The 20991-nt window shown below is 48.3% G+C and overlaps 2 protein-coding genes across 2 annotated transcripts; both read right to left on the reverse strand.

Annotated features, from left to right (window-relative positions):
- Window positions 1-1802: 1802 nt before the first annotated feature.
- On the reverse strand, window positions 1803-2750 carry LOC115331630 (sulfotransferase ssu-1). The gene has a single exon (XM_029993746.2). It carries the CDS (start codon window positions 2748-2750, stop codon window positions 1803-1805), a length of 948 nt encoding a protein of 315 aa, XP_029849606.2.
- Window positions 2751-5903: 3153 nt separating this feature from the next.
- On the reverse strand, window positions 5904-6851 carry LOC115316785 (sulfotransferase ssu-1-like). The gene has a single exon (XM_029976280.2). The coding sequence runs from the start codon at window positions 6849-6851 to the stop codon at window positions 5904-5906; it is 948 nt and encodes a 315-aa protein (XP_029832140.2).
- Between the last annotated feature and the right edge of the window lie 14140 nt (window positions 6852-20991).

The raw sequence follows: 20991 nt of genomic DNA on the forward strand, positions 1-20991 counted from the left end.
GGTTCGACCGAAATAACAAAAGTGATCCATGTTATTTTCCGGCGAAGGGACAAAATGCACGCGTGTTTTTCTATATAGGAATGCACAGGAGCACCGCAAGAGTAGGGTGGTTGCTATCTGCTTCAATTTGCATCCCGAAAGTCGCATAGACAGTAGCACCAGTTGAACCTCTAGCGTACATTATAAAAACTCTACGGTGTGTTGCCTTCTGTCTGTTTGCTCTGCATTCCTAACAGCTGCTATGATTTCCATCATTGTAGAGGCTACGTCCACGCGCGTGGATGTAGCCCAGTCGAGAGGAGAAACGGCTTCAACCACGCGTCTATGGATACGTTTACACGAATGCGATCGTAGCTCATCGAATCGAGCAGAACCCAATCTCACGCAGCCTGTTTTCATAATTCTCCCTCTTCTACCCGTTTGCTACCAATCAAAATAGTCAAATATCGATTCGATGCGCTACAGTCGCATCCATGTAAACACAGCCTATGTAAATTCCAGAGTGGATGTTGCCACTCTCCATGTTCATCTGTAGCGAATCTCTAATGTGCATTTTTATTTGCCCCCCCCCTCCCCTCCCTCAATCATCAGTGCGATGTTAAATAAAGATTCGATCCAATTTGACTCGAAGCACGGTGGAACCAACGAGAGCCAGGGTCCAAGCATCGGATTACACTGATGATGCGTACTAGCCCTCGCAGTGAAACGAATTCAAAATCTAAAAGGTAGCAATGTGTTTTGTGTCTGCATTTTGACGCAGGACTTTCGCTCGTGGATTCAACGCGAGAGCATAGTCACGCAAGCTAGAGCACACAATGGATAAAAAAAGCGCTTGCCTACACTCTAATGCGCGAGCTACTAGCGAGTTTTAGTAGACCGTGTTTCCCGCCCCGCTAAGGCCCCTCCGCTACCCGGAACCCAACAGCCAAGGCCATCGGCGCGCAGGCGCAGTGGCGGTTTCCTCGTAGCGGAGGCCTCGCGGAGGGGGAAACACGGTCTACTAAAACTCCCTATTTGTTCGCTCGCCCACCGTAAGAGAACAAATCACATTAAACTTAGGTCGGAGCCTAACTGCGGCAATGCAAACTACCTGCTCTTTGAACCAGTACTTTAGGCTAATCTCGCGTTTTTTGGTACGTATATATATATATATATATATATATATATATATATATATATATATATATCACAGCCAGGAAGCTCTCTTTTGTTGGTTGTTTATTTATTTTATTCATTCGATAAGAGCATCAGCTAAAGAAACTCTCCAAACAGAAAGCTACATGCATAAAATGATAATTTTGTAGAAGAAACTACTTCTACTATACGGAGTTTCGAAAGCTACGCCGGGAAACTGGAAGAAACAGTCCTTATCTTTAGGGCAGAAGCTCCGAGTGTCTCGACCTACGCGGATAGAAACTGGGGGAGAGGACGAGGCGAGAGCGCAGTGGACGTCAGATCAACGAGATATGGCTAAAATGATTATTGGGTAGATGCAAAGCCAGCTTAAGCTACTTTTGTCCCTACACAATCTTTAAACGCGTTCGAACAGCGTGTAGAAACAGGCTGCTAGCTTTACGTCTACCCTCTAATCGTTCTAACCAGAGCTCGGTGTTCCGATGTCCCCGCTCGCTTTCATCTCCTCCTTTCCTTCAAGTTCTACCCGTTAGGTCAACGTGGTTGCGCAAATATTCTAAGCTCGTCTAATATTTTGCGGCGTGGCTAAGCACGCATGCCATCTGTGGCTGTGTTCTCGAAGATCTGCTGTCGTTTACGGGGTCGCAACGTTTTCTATGCTGTGCTCTTCATGGAAGGTCGAGGTCCTTCCAGAGACACATGACATCGCTGCCTCGAGTGCTCTCGGCAATCCAGTCCTTCATGAAGCGCAGTTGTTCCGCCGAAAAGTGGCTCTTGTAGTCTCCCACCACGCCCTTACGGATGACATCTCCCCTGAGACGACGAGTTTCGGGCTCATCTTTCAAAAAATGTCTGTACGCCTCCGCTGAGGCAAGAACCTTGTCAGGAGGTAAAGAGAGAAGTTCTCTGAATAACGACTTCGGGTTCTGATTCAAGACCTTCTTCATGTTCTCAATTTGCGTCATCTCCAGCACCTTCCTGAGCAGTCCATCATCCTCGCGGAGTGCCCTCCCGTGCTCTTTTCCCAAGAAATCTGCAATCTTGAGCACGCAGGACGCTGTGTCCTTCTTGAGGTTCTCAAAGGTCAGGAAGAGCACATTCGGGTCATGGCGATGTTCGTACCAGGGCACCAAGTTGTGAAAATAGTGTCCGAAGTTCACTCGTCCTTCGAGGAACATGCGCAAGAAGTAATCGAACGAAGCTTCTTCGTACTCTGGGTTAGGCGCAACGTTCTTGTGGTAGTAGTACGACACGCAGCAATCATACGGGTTCCTCGCTACGTAGATGTACTTTGCGTGAGCGCAGGTCTGCAGCCTTTCGAATGGCATGTGTGTCTTGATGGCTCCTGGCTTCTGCATTCTTTCGGCCGCCTCAGCACCGAGCAGTTCAAGGAAAGGCGATCGCAGCATGAACTCAGCGTGGTTTCTGGGTGGGACACCCTTGTTGATGATGCAGTATACGATGTATTGCATCCATGTCGTCCCGCACTTCGGGTATGTGGCCACAAATATGTCATCGGGTTTTGGTCTGTAGGTCAACGCTGACCGTAAGTTCTCTTCGGAATAGAATGAGCTGACCAGCATCCCGTCCACGTCTTTGGATCCTCCGAATGACATGTTACTTGGGGGTTTGTTTTCTACGAGAGACAGGTAGAAATATTAAGATCTTCGGCCCTCCAATCGCCACAAGTTATCATATTTTGAAAAAAAAAAAAACAATAATAATTTTGACACAATGAATTTGTGTGCCCAGTCAGTAGTTAGCCCACGTGCCCTGCTTTCCACAGGGGGATTTCAATTTGTTTTATCAAAATTCCTGTTGCCCGTAGTTTTTGAACCTAAAACAAGAAAATATTACTGTTTGCGGAATTTGAATCTGTACCTCAAAACGTTTATTACTGCACCGCCGTGTTAATTTTTTTAGGGGGGAGGGGGAGGGGGGGGGCCTTTTAAGAAAACGTTTTTTTTTTTGGTATTTTATCAATACTTTTTGCGACTGTGCCCTTTGAAATTGCAAATCTTTTATAAGCTAAGTCGGGTAACGACGTTGCTTTCTGGTGAAAGCCGGTTTCCGAAATTAAACTGCACGCATTGGTTTCTCTTGTACACTCAACATTTGGAGCTATGTCGTATCTTTTCTACCGGACAACGAAGCAGTGGAGACGTTTTTTGCCAAATGAAACGTTTTAAGCAACACTTCCATATATCGAACGCAAGTGTATTTTATTATTTCCGGTTAGAAAATCACTGGCCATGAAACTCGGACAATAAAGTATGGTCATTGACAGCGTAAAAAACGCAGGGCGTGACTTGAACTGTGAAGTTATGGTTTAGTTTTGTATATTGTAGTCATTTTTCATCAAGGCAATTGCCTGCACGCACTCATAACACCAATAATATGTCTGTTGAATTCACCACGGTGCAGTATACAACCACAGGCGTCTGAGAGTGTAGCCGAATCATCTAAAAAAAGTATCAGTTAAAGTATTTACAATGAAGTCCACAAACATTGTGCTCCAGGGTTCGCGGAGCTCGACTGCCTTCACGGCCCAAATCTCGAAAAAGGACATCTTTGACAACTCCGTCAATTCGAACTATTCAACTTACGTTCCTGTCCGTTCTCCATCAAGTGGTTCGGGTGTCGCCGTTCCAACTATGACTTCACCAACTGACTTCCCCAGGTAACAGTTTATGTTGTGGAGACAGTCGGCGCAACAAAGTTTCGCAACATGAAAACAGTTCTATTGCAATCGCGCTACAATGTTGTAGCAGCAGTCATAAGACTGCAGAAGTGTCCGCTGCCAAAGCACTGCGGCAGCTGTGTCTGTCAACCGTTGACTGTTTCATGCTCGCAACAGTTACCGGAACATTGCTTTTACCCAGCAAAATGAGTGCTGTCCTGATGTTGCTAAACATTCTGGAAAAGACCAGCGCAGCTGTAGGCGAAACATTATCACTAAACACCAGCTCCGCCAACAACGTCACGTTTGCATTTGCGAGAGTGCAGAGCTGCTGTTTTGCTACTATTCGACTGATGTTGCGGTTAGCGCCGGGCCCTTTGATTCCAAAATATTGTGGCAACGCAACTTTTTTTTTTTTTTTTGCTTTCGGAAAACAAAGTTTACAGTCAACGCAACGTCCGTTTTTACAGTCAGCAAACTGTTCCCGTGGCAGATTCAAAAACAGTTTGCATTTATACTGCCAGAATGCAGTCGCCAAACATTGCTTTCCAGATGTGTTCTAACCGTACGACACAACAGTTTTGCGCTAGGATGGAACATATGTTTCGAGGAATTGTTGCGGAAACACTGGGCACCATTGTTGGTTGACTGTTGCTCAAACCTATTCGGCAAACGTTGCGCGCAACAACGGGACTGCAGCTGTACATCAGTTTTTGCCAACTGTTGCCGCATGCATCTTCTCAACATTTGCACTGCATGACGAGGCAGCGCTCCTCGCGACAGTGCTTCCCCATGATCGGGGCAACAATGTCTTGCTTTTGTTGCCAGAGTCAGTTATGCCGCAGCTGCGTGGCATAGTTTTGCGGGTGTTCCTCACTTGTCCCGCAACAATTAGAAAACAGCTGGGCAGCCTTTTGGCAACGTTGCGGGCACCTCATCGCGGAACAGTAGTACAGCCAACGCTACTAAAACTCAGTATACTGCCATGGAACATTCTCCGAAGACGTGTCACCGATCCGTAGACAGGAACCTAACTATCGGCGATCGCAACGCCGCCACTTCTCCCGCCTCTGCCACTAAGGAAACTGCACAGCTGTTTGAACTGGTTCAGAGTATCGTATTCGATAGCGTAAACTGTTACTCTTCTATTTCGGCTTTAATCGGCAATATCGTCGCCGAAACAGATGCGGTAAAAGGGATTTCAGGGTTGCCAACCCCCGTCTCCCCTGCGGTCGTGTTGACACCGCTCGCGTTGTCAACGCGAGAGGATAGTCACGCAAGCTAGAGCACACAATGGATAAATAAAAGCGTTTGCCCACACTCCAGTGGTCGAGCTATTTCCTCGCTCGCCCACCGTAAGAGAACGAATCAGATTAAACTTTGGTCGGAGCCAAGCTACGGCGATGCAAACTATCTGCTCTTTGAACCCGTTCTTTAACTTAATCTCGCGTTTGTTGGTACGTATATATATATCACATCCAGGAAACTCTCTTTGGCAGGTTGCTTATTTCTTTTATTCATTCGATAATAGCATCAGCTACAGAAACTATACAAAAGAAAGCTACATGCATAACATGATAATTTTCTAGAAGAAACTACTTCTACTGTACGAAGTGTCGAAAGCTACGCCGGGATACTGGAAGAAACAGTCCTTATCTTTAGGGCAGAAGCTCCGAGTGTCTCGACCTACGCGGGTAGAAACTGGGGGAGAGGAGGAGGCGAGAGCGCAGGGGACGTCAGAACACCGACACATGGCTGAAATGATTATTGGGTAGATGCAAATCCAGCTGGAGCTACTTTTATCCCTACTCAATCTGCAAAGGCGTTCGAAAAGCGTGTAGAAACAGGCAGCTAGCTTTACGTCTACCCTCTAATTGTTCTATAACCAGAGCTCGGTGTTCCGATGTCCCCGCTCGCTTTCATCTCCTCCTTTCCTTCAAGTTCTACTCGTTAGGTCAACGTGGTTGCTCAAATATTCTAAGCTCGTCTAATATTTTGCGGCGTGGCTAAACACGCATGTCATCTGTGGCTGTGTTCTCGAAGATCTACTGTCGTTTACGGTGTCTCAACGTCTTCTATGCTGTGCTCTTCATGGAAGGTCGAGATCCTTCCAGAGACACATGACATCGCTGCCTTGAGTGTTCTCGGCAATCCAGTCCTTCATGAAGCGCAGTTGTTCCGCCGAAAAGTGGCTCTTGTAGTCTCCCACCACGCCCTTACGGATGAAATCTCCCCTGAGACGACGAGTTTCGGGCTCATCTTTCAAAATATGTCTGTACACCTCCGCGGAGGCAAGAGCCTTGTCAGGAGGTAGAGAGAGAAGTTCTCTGAATAGCGACTTCGGGTCCTGATTCAAGACCTTCTTCATGTTCTCCACTTGCGTCATCTCCAGCACCTTCCTTAGCAGTCCATCATCCTCACGGAGCGCCCTCCCGTGCTCTTTTCCCAAGAAATCTGCAATCTTGAGCACGCAGGACGCTGTGTCCTTCTTGAGGTCCTCAAAGGTCAGAAAGAGCACATTCGGGTCATGGCGATGTTCGTACCAGGACACTAAGTTGTGAAAATAATGTCCGAAGGTCACTCGTCCTTCGAGGAACATGCGCAAGAAGTAATCGAACGAAGCTTTTTGGCACTCTGGGTTAGGCGCAACGTTCTTGTGGTAGTAGTACGACACGCAGCAATCGTAAGGGTTCCTCGCTACGTAGATGTACTTTGCGTGAGCGCAGGTCTGCAGCCTTTCGAATGGCATGTGTGTCTTGATGGCTCCTGGCTTCTGCATTCTTTCGGCCGCCTCAGCACCGAGCAGTTCGAGGAAAGGCGATCGCAGCATGAACTCAGCGTGGTTTCTGGGTGGGACACCCTTGTTGATGATGCAGTATACGATGTACTGCATCCATGTCGTCCCGCACTTCGGGTATGTGGCCACAAATATGTCACCAGGTCTTGGTCTGTAGGTCAGCGCTGACCGCAAGTTCTCTTCGGAAAAGAAGGAGTTGACCAGCACCCCGTCCACGTCTTTGCACCCTCCGAATGGCATGTTCCTTGGGGCTTTGTTTTCTACGAGACACAGGTAGAAATATTAAGGTTCCCGGCCCTCCAATTGGCACAAGTTAGCGGATTTTGAAAAAAAATAATAATTTTGACACCATAAATTCCTGTGATCAGTCAGGAGTTAGCCCATGTTCTCTGCCTTCCACAGGGTGATTTTAATTCGTTTTATCAGAATTTCTGTGGCCCGTAATTTTAGAACGGAAGCAACAAAATATGACTGCTTGCGGAATTGGAATCTGTACCTAAAAACGTTTAATTACTAACCCGCCGTGCTCATTCTTTTTTTTTTTTTTTTTTTTGAGAGGGGGGACGGCGAGGAAGGGGCTTTTCGAGGCTTTTTTTTTTATTTTATCAACGCTTTTTGCCATGGTACCCTCTGAAATTGCAAATCTTTTATAAGGGAAGTTGGGTAACGACGTTGCTTTCTGGTTAAAAAACTGTTTCCGAAATTAAACAACACGCATTGTTTTCTCTTGCACACTCGACATTTGGAGGTATGTCGTATCGGACAACGAAGCAGTGGAGGCGTTTTTGCCAAATGAAATGTTTTAAGCAACGCTTTCATATTTCGAGGTCAAAAGTATTTCACTATTTCCGGTTATAAAATTACTGGCCACGAAGCTCCGGCAATAAAGTATGGTCATTGACAGCACAAAAGAAGCAGGGCGTGACTTGAATTGTGAAGTTATGGTTTAGTTTTCTATTACTGTAGTCACTTTCCATCGAGGCGTTATCTGTTTAGGCACTCATAAAACCAATAATATGTGTGTTGAGTGTACCACGGTGTAATATAGCGTCTGAGAGTGTAGCCGAATCATCTAAAAAAAAACGTGAGTTAAAGTATTTACAACGAAGTCCACAAATATTGTGCTCCAGAGTTCGCTGAGCTCGACTGCCTTCACGGCCAAAATCTCGAAAAAGGACATCTTTGAGAACTACGTCAATTTAAACTATTCAACTTACGTTCCTGTCCGTTCTCCATCAAGTGGTTCGGGTGTCGCCGTTCCAAATATGACTTCACCAACTGACTTCCTTGTGACTCGGTATTTTATGACTCGATTGGCCGTGACAGTGAGGACAGAGGTTTCTCTTTCGAAATGTAGATAACAATTAACCTAGGATGCGAGGACGTCTCGGAGGAACGATTTGTTTCCGTGCTTTGTTTGTGTGACTGATATGGTTTACAGCCCTAGACGATCAAGGCCTTGCCTTTTTTTAAGAGCGTGTGCTAACTACAGGATATTTACACATCATCTGGGACTAATCTACTATTGCTGCGTTTATATGGATGCGGCCGTGGCGCATTAAATCGAGCATATGGGAAGTCATGCGCATCGAATCAGTTACGATCCGATTCGCTAGAAGTCGGTTGTTTGAGATCGTCAAGTCGAATGAAGATCTCGCCAAAAGCTTGGGAATTGAATCCAGTTTCGCGCGAGGCATCATTGGAATGCCGCGTTGCATTCCGGAAGTAGATGCTGACATATGGAGCTTGAACCAGAATTACCGTACTATTATTGCAGCCCGATCTCAAAGTATGTAGTTGCCTAAGGCTTAATTTGCGTTGACTTTGCATATGAAAATGCGCGTGTGGAATATGAACTGGTAAAAACCTGCAAAAATGACCTTCTTGTTGTAAACATACCAGGAATCCTGGATAATTGTTATCCTGTTTATGTTTTTGTGAGCACCTGTGATGCCTGATGGGAGTTGTTTGACGCACCTTGACACTTTAAACCTCAACAACTTTTTTTCTTCAAAAAATTTCTAAAATGAATTGTGTTATTTGTTCGTATGCAAGTTTTCTTTTAATGTAAGGTATTCTATTATGGGGCAGTCTAGAATTTTGTTGTAAAACAAATTCTAAACTTTTAGCTTTCTGACAAACTATAAAGTTTAAGAAAAGTTTGAATGAATACGCAGCCATTATTTCTTTCAAAGTGAGGCTACAAAAAAGTCGGAGGACGCCCCAACCATAATACAGGTGCCAGCTGTGCCAATGCTCCTGTTTGCGGTGCAAATGTGTCTGTGCTCGTGGCACGTATTTCGTTCTTCTTACAAATAAATTGCCAATTCATCATCAGTGTCTTAGTGCAGAATGTTACGTGCGTTTGTAAAAACTTCACGCAGAATAAAAAACCAAAAAGCGCAAGTCTTGATATTTTCAAAGCCTCTACGCGTTCTAATTTTCTGAACTTGTAATGGATGCAAGTCGCGTTCTTATGCTTTTTAATGAATGGATGAAGGACTTGTATGGTTCTGTACTTACGTTTCTTTCTTAATTAGTACACTCATGTTTTTTTTTTTTATATTTATTCAAAAAGTGTCATTTTTATAGGAATTTGAAGTGTCGCAACTCGGTTTCACATCATAACGCACCGACGACATTTAATGGCATGCTCCTGGTAAACATAGGAACAAAGCATTAAAAAAGATTAAAAGTGCAACGCCAGCAGTTTTTTTTTTTTTTAATACCACTTGATTACGATAAAATTTCAGAGAATTCCCTTCACGCGTTCTTGGTTTTCTCAGATAGCATTCTAACAACTGATCTATATTTTTTTTAAATTATCTGCTGGAGGAAATAGGCATGGTTCTCTGTAAGGCTGGTTTGGTTGTTTTCATATTCAGATTTGCTTAAAATACGAGGGTAGATTGAAATGTCTCCGGAATGAAAATGAAAACAATATATTTATTATTTAAGTCATACTTTATTTCTTTATTTTTCGACATAATTCCCCCGAAGCTGGACACACTTGGTCTAGCCTTTCTCCAGCTTTTCGATTCCCTCCCGGAGGCGACTTTCTTCGAGATCCCCAAAACAACTGTTCACAGCAGGGTGTCGAACCGGAACCGAACCGAAAACCGGAACAGAACCGTTATTTTTAGCCGAACCGGAACTGAACCGAACCGAAATCTTCGCCGCCATCTTGGAACTGAACCGGAACTGAACCGGAAAAAATATAACGGTAACCGGTTCAAAACGGTTCACGGTATTTTTTTTGTTAGTATTACAAATTTATTATTATTGGCACGTGTATTCCTCTACGTATTGCCGCGCGCAAGGCTGAGAAAGCAACGCTCGGTCACGGTCCTCCAGAAAGTTCCCGTTTATTCATGTACCGCACGTAACTTCTATCATTTATCCCTGCTTTTGTTTTCTAGAAAGTGCGTGTTCATTCTCGCCCCGATCACGCGACGCTCGCACCGCTTTCGCCGAATCTTCGAGATAGCGGCGCACTCTAGATAAGAGGCCGCCCGCGACCTTGTCGAGTCAGTCTCGCCCCAGCGTTCGACTCTGCTGCCACGCCGACTTCGACGCCCGCGACGCTCTATTATTATCTTTTGTACTCTTTTATTTTTGGCACAAGTTCGCCACATTAAACGTTTATTTCTTCTTGTTTATTTCCTGTTTTCTTTTGGTCACCACCCGTGACATTTTGGTGGAGGTGCTGGGTACCGCATGCCCGTGCAGCGTTCTCCTCCAAGGGACCGCAGTGCAAGTCCGATTCCCGGCTCGGTGAGAAGACCACTCACCGCAGAACCTGAAATTCGGACCAGCCGCCGCACCAAGGGAGAGGATCCTGAGCACGGTTTGCTCCTGGACAAGCCCAAGCCGCAGAAGACGACGATGGCCAACCAGTCGCAAGCCCCCGCCGCTTCTCCCGTCGTCTACATGCCCGTCGCACCGCGGACGGCTGCCCCCTTCCACGGTGAACTCTACGAAGACGTCGAAGACTGGATTGACCAGTATGAACGCGTTGCCCGCCACAATGGCTGGACTGACGAGCAACGCCTGCACAACGTTTACTTCTCGCTTGAGGGAACCGCCAAGCACTGGTACGAGAACCATGAGTCCTCTTTGACGTCGTGGGACATCCTCAAGACCGACCTGAAGGCTACGTTCGTCAACCACCACCGCCGAGAGAGAGCCGAGGACCTACTGCGAACCAGGACCCAGGGCCCCAATGAAAGCGTCACGAGCTTTGTGGAAGACGTGCTCCGCCTGAGCTCCCGCGCCGATCCTCAGGCCACCGAGGGAAAGAAGCTGCGCATTTTGATGCGGGGCGTGAAGGACGACATCTTCGGAGGCCTCGTCCGCAACCCGCCGGCAACCGTCGACGCCTTCGTCAGCGAGGCGACAAACATCGAGCGCGCCCTCCAAGCGCGCGCTTCCCACTACCAGCGGCAGCCAAGCGTCACTGCAACCGCGCTGCTTAGCGGTGAAAACGTGCCTGGTACGGACATCCGCGAAATTATCCGGGAGGTTGTCCGGGAGGAACTGCGAAGGTTGCTGCCAACCACCAGCCGTCCGCCAACCATTTCCATCGCCGAGGCTGTCCGAGAAGAAGTGCATCGCGCGCTCCAACCAGAGGTTCCCGTCACCAGGGTAACACCGGAGGAACCGACGTTGAGCTACGCCGCCATGGCCCGACGACCGCCGCAAGCTTCCCGCCAAGCCACGGCGCCACCCCGAAGAGACGCCCCAACGCCGCAGTACCCCCGACGGCCGGAAGATCAGGCGCACGTTCCCCCAGAGCGACCTGCGCCGAGGAAGACAGACGTCTGGAGGACGGCCGACCGACGCCCGCTGTGTTACCACTGCGGGGAAGCTGACCATGTGTACCGCCGATGCCCATACCGACGACTCGGGCTGCGCGGATTCCATCCAAGCGACCCGCGCCCCCGGTATGGTGAACGCCCTCGGGAGATCGACGAGTACCTGCGACGACCCCAGTCCCCCGAGCCTGCGTCACGCCGAGAGTTCCGGTCGCCGTCACCACGACGTCCAGCTTCGCCGATGCACCGACCCCGACGTGAAAGCCTGTCGCCCCTCGCTCCTCGCCGGGGAAACTAGGCGCGGCAACCCCTGGAGGTGGAGTTGCCGAAGACGACCGACGTAAAGAGCCTCCAAGAACGCCGGAGCGCTCCCACTCTCCCGACGCCACGCATCGCTACGACGCCCCTGCAACGGTGTCCAACAACCTAAACGTCGTCATCGACGGTCACGACGCATCGGCACTCGTGGACACCGGAGCAGACTACTCAGTCTTGAGTGGGAGGCTCTCCCGCCGCCTTCGAAAAGTCATGACGCCGTGGGAAGGACCCCAAATACGAACCGCCGGAGGACATCTCATCACACCAGTCGGGAGATGCACTGCTCGCGTCGAGATCCACGGTGAAACGTGCCCTGTCAAGTTCGTCGTTCTGCAAGACTGTTCGAGGGACGTTATCCTCGGAATGGACTTTCTCTGCGAGTATGGCGCCGTCATCGACCTCGGAACAAACCGGCTGACGCTACGAAAACCTGCTCCACCAGCGGAGGAACCCCAAGCGACGTCACCCACGGTCCGAGTCCTCGCAAACCACGTAAACCTACCACCGCGGTCGAGTGTTCTCGTACTTGTCGGGATCGATGAAGCTTCCTGTGGCGAAGTTCTTCTCGAGGGAAGCCTCCAATTGCTCCTGGGAAGAGGCATAGGCGTCGCAAGGGGAGTAGCTGAACTTCAGGATGGGCGGACTGTGGCCCTCGTGACGAACTTCCGAAACGAAACGCAACACCTCACGAAAGGTGCAGCCGTGGGCCACGTCGAGAAACTCCAAAACCCCGCCGAAATCACTGCGATCACTGACGAATCCTCGCCGCCCCAGCAAGACAGTACGTCGCCAGCGCAGCTCGACATTGACCCTAAGCTTCCGGACCCTGAACGGCGTCAGCTGGTTAACCTCCTCGCCGAATACCGCGACTGCTTTGCGACGTCGTCGAAGGTGCGCCAGACCGCGGTTGCCAAGCACCGCATCGTTACTGAGGACGACGCGCGCCCTGTGCATCGATCGCCGTACAGAGTCTCCGCTAAGGAAAGGGAGGTGATCCATCAGCAAGTTCAAGAGATGCTGAATGACGACATAATCCAACCTTCAAGCAGTCCATGGGCCTCTCCAGTCGTGCTGGTTAAGAAGAAGGACGGAACTCTTCGGTTCTGCGTGGACTACCGGCAGCTCAACACGGTTACGAAGAAAGACGTCTACCCACTCCCCCGCATCGACGACACTCTAGACCGGCTGCGCCACTCTCGATACTTTTCATCGATGGACCTGAAGAGCGGCTACTGGCAAATCGAGGTCGACGAACGGGACCGAGAGAAGACAGCCTTCGTCACGCCGGATGGACTGTACGAGTTCAAGGTGATGCCCTTCGGACTATGCACAGCGCCAGCAACTTTCCAGCGTGTCATGGACACGGTACTGGCAGGGCTGAAGTGGCAGAGTTGTCTCGTCTACCTTGACGACGTCGTAGTATTTTCAGCTGACTTCGACGAGCACTTGAGACGACTCCGAGCTGTTCTTCAAGCCATTCAGACCGCCGGACTCACACTCAAGCCGTCAAAGTGCCGGTTCGCCTATGACGAACTGAAGTTCCTTGGCCACGTGGTTAGTAACGAAGGCGTCCGCCCAGACCCCGAGAAGACTCGCGCCGTCGCGGCATTTCCAGCACCGACAGATAAGAAGGCCGTGCGAAGATTCCTTGGACTTTGTGCCTATTATCGACGCTTCGTTCGGGATTTCGCAAGGATTTCCGCACCACTTACGACTCTCACGAAGGACGCCAAGAAGTTCGAATGGGCCGAGGAGCAACAGCAGGCATTCGACGAACTGAAACGACGACTCCAGACTCCTCCTGTGCTTGGACATTTCGACCAGGATGCGGAAACAGAAATTCACACGGACGCAAGTAACGCGGGACTGGGCGCAGTACTAGTCCAAGTGCAAGAAGGCATCGAGCGAGTCATCGCCTACGCAAGTCGGACATTGTCCAAGGCGGAGAAAAATTACTCCACAACTGAGAAAGAATGCCTTGCGGTCGTCTTGGCAATAACGAAGTTTCGTCCGTACTTGTACGGCAGCCCGTTCCGTGTAGTCACGGACCACCACTCGCTCTGCTGGCTTGCGAAGCTGAAGGACCCGTCAGGACGCCTCGCTCGATGGAGTCTTCGACTACAAGAGTTCAACATGACAGTGGTCTATAAGTCAGGCCGCAAGCACAGCGACGCCGACTGCCTGTCCAGAGCCCCCGTCGAAACCCCTTCCGGCTGCAGCGACGACAATGACGACGAGTACTTTCTAGGAGCAGTGAACACCGACGATATGGCACGACGTCAACGGGACGATCCTGAGCTGCGCGCATTAATCGAGCACCTGGAAGGGGGCAGGAGTACCGTGCCACGTGTCTTCTCACGAGTACTGCCGACCTTCGCCATCCGACAAGGTGTACTCTACAAAGAGAACTTCGGCAACAACAACACACCTTGGTTGCTGGTAATCCCGAGTGACCTTCGAGAGGAGATCTTCCAAGCCTGCCACGACGACCCGACATCCGGACACCTTGGTTACAGCCGGACACTGGCCCGTATTCGTGAAAAGTATTACTGGCCGAAGCTCCCCAAGACCGTCCACCTATACACACGATCATGCCACGAGTGCCAGCGACGCAAGAAACCGCCGACGAGGCCGGCCGGACTTCTGCAGCCCATTTCTCCTCCAACTACACCCTTCCAGCAGATCGGAATGGATCTACTTGGTCCTTTTCCGCCTTCGACGTCGGGGAACCGCTGGATCATCGTCGCCACAGATTATCTCACGCGGTACGCCGAAACGAAAGCTCTTCCTTCAGGGACTGCTGTGGAAGTCGCCAAGTTTTTCATCGAGTCCATCGTCCTCCGGCACGGCGCTCCCGAGGTTCTGATTACAGATCGCGGATCTTCGTTCATGGCCCAGCTGACGCAAGAGATCCTTCGTCTCAGTGGCACCGGCCATCGTCGAACCACTGCATACCACCCGCAGACCAACGGGCTGACCGAGCGACTCAACAAGACAATCGCCGATATGATCTCTATGTACGTCGACGTAGAGCACAAGACGTGGGACGAGGTGCTGCCCTACGTCACGTTCGCCTACAATACGGCGGTTCAAGAGACCACTGGATTCACCCCTTTCCAGCTGGTACATGGTCGGAAGGTAACGACCATGCTGGACGCCATGCTGCCCCATGAGCCATCTGACAACGAGAGCGACGACGCCCAGGCGGTTGCTCAACGCGCCGAAGAAGTTCGCCAGCTCGCCCGACTCCTGATTCAAGACCAGCAACGCGTCGACGCCGGCCGCTACAACCTTCGTCGCAGGGACGTCCACTTCCAGCCCGGAGATAGGGTGTGGGTATGGACGCCCATCCGTCGCCGCGGCCTCAGTGAGAAACTGCTGAAACGGTACTTTGGACCATACAAGGTACTTCGCCGCCTCGGCGAGCTGAACTACGAGGTGATGCCCGACGGAACACGAACATCGTCACGCCGCCCACCACGACCTGAGGTCGTCCACGTCGTGCGCCTGAAGCCGTACTACGCTCGATAGGACTGTGGACCTTTTGTGCTCCAAAAGACTCTTTAGTTTATCGTTCTTTTTTATTTTGATTTGTTTTACACTGCATCGGGGCGATGCACTTTTAAAGGGGGGAGTAATGCCGCGCGCAAGGCTGAGAAAGCAACGCTCGGTCACGGTCCTCCAGAAAGTTCCCGTTTATTCATGTACCGCACGTAACTTCAATCATTTATCCCTGCTTTTGTTTTCTAGAAAGTGCGTGTTCATTCTCGCCCCGATCACGCGACGCTCGCACCGCTTTCGCCGAATCTTCGAGATAGCGGCGCACTCTAGATAAGAGGCCGCCCGCGACCTTGTCGAGTCAGTCTCGCCCCAGCGTTCGACTCTGCTGCCACGCGGACTTCGACGCCCGCGACGCTCTATTATTACCTTTTGTACTCTTTTATTTTTGGCACAAGTTCGCCACATTAAACGTTTATTTCTTCTTGTTTATTTCCTGTTTTCTTTTGGTCACCACCCGTGACAGTATTGATCAAATCGTCATATACAGAATTGCAATGTAAAATAAATCCTGGTTTTTTGCGGCGCTCTCTTATTGGCACTGTGATTAGCCATGTGTCACAATGTCACGTGACGTCATGATGTCAAGACATGCTGTCAAGTAATGTCACATCACGTGACCCCGTGACGTCACGTGACTCACCGCTTTAAGTCGATTCGAATTGAGGACGTCGCTAGATCTATTAACGTTGTTGATACCGTGACGTCACATGACATCACAACTTCACACTGAGAGTCACGTGACACCATGATGTACCCGATTGTCATTATCCCGAGTCAAGTGCTCTGGTTCATGACAACCAGTATCGCCAAACATTCGGGTAACGCTCGTGTTCAACTCAAAGATTATGATGGGCCCGAGTCCCACTAGAGCTAGAAACAGAAACAAACGAAAGCGACAAGCCTCAGACACATGCAGCATATTCGCGATGGTACCCTTATACGGCTTTGAGTTGTTCGGTGCTCGCGAAGTTAGCACGAGTGTTTACAAGCCTGCAAATGGTAAAATCGTGTGCATGATACTCGTGTTTGAGCATAGCCTTCTTTATTCTACAAAGTCTGTCAAATCGCGAAATACTCTGGTTTAAAGGGACACTCAAGCGGTTTTTGGAGAAGCTACTTTTTGGTGCGATGGTGTTAAGGAAGTGTCACTGAATCAGTATCTTCAGTTTTAGAAGGCAGAAACGCCTATTAATCACGCAGGAATAAAATACGTGCGGACTCTTTTCTGTACTTGCGAGGACCAATGAAATTATCGTATGTTTGAAAATTTTGGCGGTCTTTTTAAAGTTTCGCTAAAAAAACAATTTTCAGTTCATTTAAATATGTTGTGCATGATAATTTCACAAGACGTAAAATATTTCTAGTTTAGAATACGCGATAGCGCAATTATCGTTTCACAAACAAGGGACTACGTTTTCTATTTGCCTTCCTCCGCGGGGGGTGAATTTCCCGTTCCCCAGGGATGCGCGGAAGCGCATGTATCCGCGCGTTGCAGGCCGGTCGTGCCGGTCGCGGGCCGGCCGGCTCCTTCTATCCGCAAACGTGGCGTCGGTGGTGATCGTCGGAATGGACGGCCTGGTGAAAGCTCATCGTTCCGCGTAAAAGCGCTATCCTTGACTGTGAATTTTCGTCGTGTTTCGCTATGATAACCCAGCACGTACTAGAAGGGAACATCCACCTACTCCTGCGGCGATGTCGTGGCGGCACTCTCAAGACAGCAGAAACGCCCGTGCCGTCGTGTTTGTTTACTTCGACTACAGTGGTGCTTCCTAAGCATTTGTGTCCTCGAACATCGCCCGGATTTCTGATTTGGCGCATTTCATGCGTGTGCTCAAGTTCAAGGTATTACTGGCGCGTACCGTATAAAGGATACGAATTTTCACGCGTTTTCATCACCGGAGAAAAGTGATTAGTGTTAGCAATCCTGAACGCTCGCAACGTCTATCTGATCACGAAATCATTTTCATTCGCTGTACCCTGCAAGCCTATCAAGAAAAAAATAATAAAGCTTTAGACTAGAAAACTGTCTGTCTATATTCTGTTACGGCATTGAGTAGCAGTGCGTCCCCTTTTTTAGAGGGGCCGCTGACACAGCTGACGGCGGCGTACAGAAGCGGTCGCCGTGCTGACGACCCGCTGCGCTTGTTGTAGTGGTTACAGGTGTGTGTACGCGCGGCGCAGTGCTGTCGTTCCGGTTGCAACGGACGCAGTCGTAGGTACGCGCTCGTTCCACATGTCTGAACCAGCCTTCGCCCCCGTTCTCCCGAGGCGAAAGTCAACGTGGCGACATCGTTTGACATCACGTACCAGAGGTAACGCTGCGATGTCAAACGTTGGTTTGGTTACGACTTGCCCCAACCGCAAATCGAAGAACGCCCGAAAAGGTCTGCGTTTCGCCGTCCTCGGAACCCGAACATGACTCCGAAGCGCTGCTATCGTCCACATCGCACGTCGGAGTGGCGTCATAGGAAATCATTCCCAGGTCGGCTGTCCGCCGAAGAACTTCAACCTCTAACGGCGTCAGGTCCTCGAGCGTAGAGAACTCCGCCATGATCGAAGCTCGAATGACAAAGAGGTTCGGCCGATGCGGCTACCTCGGGATCACTGCGCGACGGAACGTCGTTCAACGCCATTGGCCCGAGATCCTTTTGATAAGCGTGCGACGACCAATGAGAGTGGTTTCATTTTCGGATGGATCCGAGGTTTGGTGGCCTTCAATTACATTTTTATTGAAGAAATAATCACCGTATGACTATACTTTTTGGTTTTTAGGGATACTTAAGGCGTCTAAATTCAGCTGTCATTATCAAAACACGAACTCAAAAACCACTTGACTGCCCCTTTAAGGCTAGCCGCTCTCGTTTGTTTCTGTTTGTCGCTTTAGTGGGGCTCGGGCATTATAGCCCAACTAAAGCTATATCTGAAGATCAGCCCATGCTCTATGCTTTGCCAACCCTGCGTATGACTATGATAAACACTGACAGTGTATATATTAGGATCAGATCACGTGGCTGATAGTTCTAATTGTGGGTTGAGGAGGGGAAAGCTGTTTCATTTCTTTCTTTCGACTGTCTGCCATTTCGCGGAGGGGCAAACTAATGGATGCTTTTGCAAGTTATCAACGTCAAGGATTACAACTTAGCGGTATTTATTGAACTTAAGGTAAAAAAAAAAGATGCTGCACGACCCATTTTACATGTATGCACACCATTGAGGCTCCCAAACATGTTTTCGTTATTGCTGAACTGCCTCAGAAAGTTGTCCCGAGAATAGAAGTGTTAAAGGGTCTAAATGTGACGTATTAGTCGGACGTTACATGGAACTATTAGTGTGTACGGGAGGGACACCTGAAAAGAAAGATCCTAGTGGCCTCACGGGGATAGCCGAACGTCGGCAGCCGCTCTAAGTCTCACACGAGTGTCGCTCTCAAGTTCTCCAAGTTTCGACCGCCCTGTATTTTGTTTAACCTTCACAGTTTGGTGCAAAGTTAAAGCAAGGAAGACCTACTGTTAACAAGTGACACAAATATAATTGTCGAGTGAACACCACTCAATACGGAGCAGGCAATCCCTGAGGAATAAAAAGTATCTTGAGGAGACACTAAAAAAAAAGGGAGTGGGGAGGAGGGTAGTTTTAAAGCATACTGTGTCGTAAAGATTCCTCTGCCCCACATTTTCGGCGCAGACTAGAAAGCGTGGCCTGGAAATGATAGTGACAGATGGGTAGTTGGTACAACTTTTATTTGTAAAAACACTCTTGCCAGAAAGCACGTTTTCGTCGTGCCAGACACTCGCGGCGTGCCTAACGACGATGTACCAACAAGAAAAATGTGTGCCTCTCAAATACATAGCTTGCACTGAGCGCGAAACTTTTGCAGCGTGCATTTTGCCAAACCGGATTTGATTTTCTCAGCAAGAACAACTCGCAATGACAACCAGTATCTAGTGCGATTACGTCACGTGCAAACCATGTTAAATACTTCAGCTTTCTGGTGAAGTGCGACGTTCGCAACACCAGCACTAGACGTCCAATGTGTAAAGTTGTGTAGTATTTATAGTAGTCTCGCGATGATATACGGCAGCCTAATGAAATGTTGGAGCACATGACTGATAAAGAACAGAGTCATGAAGTAAGGTCTCAAAACAAGTGCACGTAAAACCTAAGATAACATTAGCCTCCCGAGGTAGTATCCCGCGACGTTTCGAGCTGAGGCAAGCTGATGCCCAAAAGTGATTTATATTAGGATTCTAAAAAATCTTTGTTTGCCCTGCGCGGAATCTATGTTTAATTAGGAATATCATTTTATGCATTTCTATGCATTTCTTTTTCAGTAAAGCGTTGTGTAAGGGATTATTTAGAAAAAAATTGCGTGTCATCTCCTTATTTCTGCACATTTCGTGTATTTGCCTTCCAATATATCATGTGACCACAGTGTTTTTTGGCATGCCCTGCAACCCACTATTTTACACTGCAAAACAGCTAACAAAAGCACGTTGCCGAAGACACAACAGCTGGCGTATTTTCGAGTATCGTCCTTCCGTGTCGGTCTCAGGCGGTTATGTGAACTTCATAAAGTCAAATTTATCGATGATAATAAAAATATACTTAATTCCTGTCTGAAGATTTGGCAGCATAAATAGAAGATTCTCACCTCCAAGATATATAAGTAAATGCGCCTTTAAATTATCTGAAAGATGTTCGGCAAATATTTTTCGGCGCTTTTATCCTCTATAGACACGTTATAGGTGATTTTGAAAAGATATAAATAATGTTTTTATTTTTTTTTATTTTGAAGCTAATTTAAATAACTATATGTGTTCCTCACGCATATATAACTTCTCAAATATATAGAAGTTTATTATCGCGTTTTTTATGTGTTTTTACTATCGCCTTTTTTTACTGGAACGAGTGGTGGAACTATGACGATTGCACACTTAAACTCTCAGAAAGTGTCCAATTAGGTAGCTTCCGAATTGAGTAGAGCATGAAATACCACTTTGTTCTATTTAACAAAAATCATCAATTAGCGAGGGTGATGCTTATTTGCAAATTAAATTGACCTGCATTTTGTCAAGAGCAAACCTCAACATCCAGGCTATGCCAGTTTATTCAATATAAGAAAATGTTCACATGGGTAAGCACTGTTTCAGGTCAGATTCGATCTCAGTACTAAGGTGCTCATAGGTTAGAGTGAACAATTTCAGCCACTCCTTTTCGCATGATTCGTCGCCCGCATCATGGTGCTGAGAGCAAACAATATGCTAGTTAGAAAAACAAGCATTGCGATTATCGCTTAGTGTTCCTATAAAATTTAGACTGGAAGGACTTGTCCCGTGACTTTCGTGACATTTTGAAAATTATATTCCCTTAAGCTCAGTCGTCTCGTCATCATATATATATATTGTGAAACGTATTCCGTAAAACACACGTCATGATATATATGGCGACGAGGTGCCCATTTCATGATTGTATTCACTGTAATTAATTCCTTAGTTCAAGGGCAAAACCACGATTCAACATCTAATACTGCGATACAAAGTTGTACCAATCACGGGTATTTTAGGCAACCTACTTCACTTCCAAAAACATTTCGATTCAGGTACAATATATGTGACTCTGGTAAACGAAGGGATGTTGAGTCGTATAAACACGACGTTTTGTATGTTAATGTAGATTTTCCTTTCTTG

This window comes from Ixodes scapularis, unplaced genomic scaffold (genome assembly GCF_016920785.2).
Source record: "Ixodes scapularis isolate PalLabHiFi unplaced genomic scaffold, ASM1692078v2 PGA_scaffold0__279_contigs__length_252992795, whole genome shotgun sequence".
Classification (NCBI taxonomy): Eukaryota; Metazoa; Arthropoda; class Arachnida; order Ixodida; family Ixodidae; genus Ixodes; species Ixodes scapularis.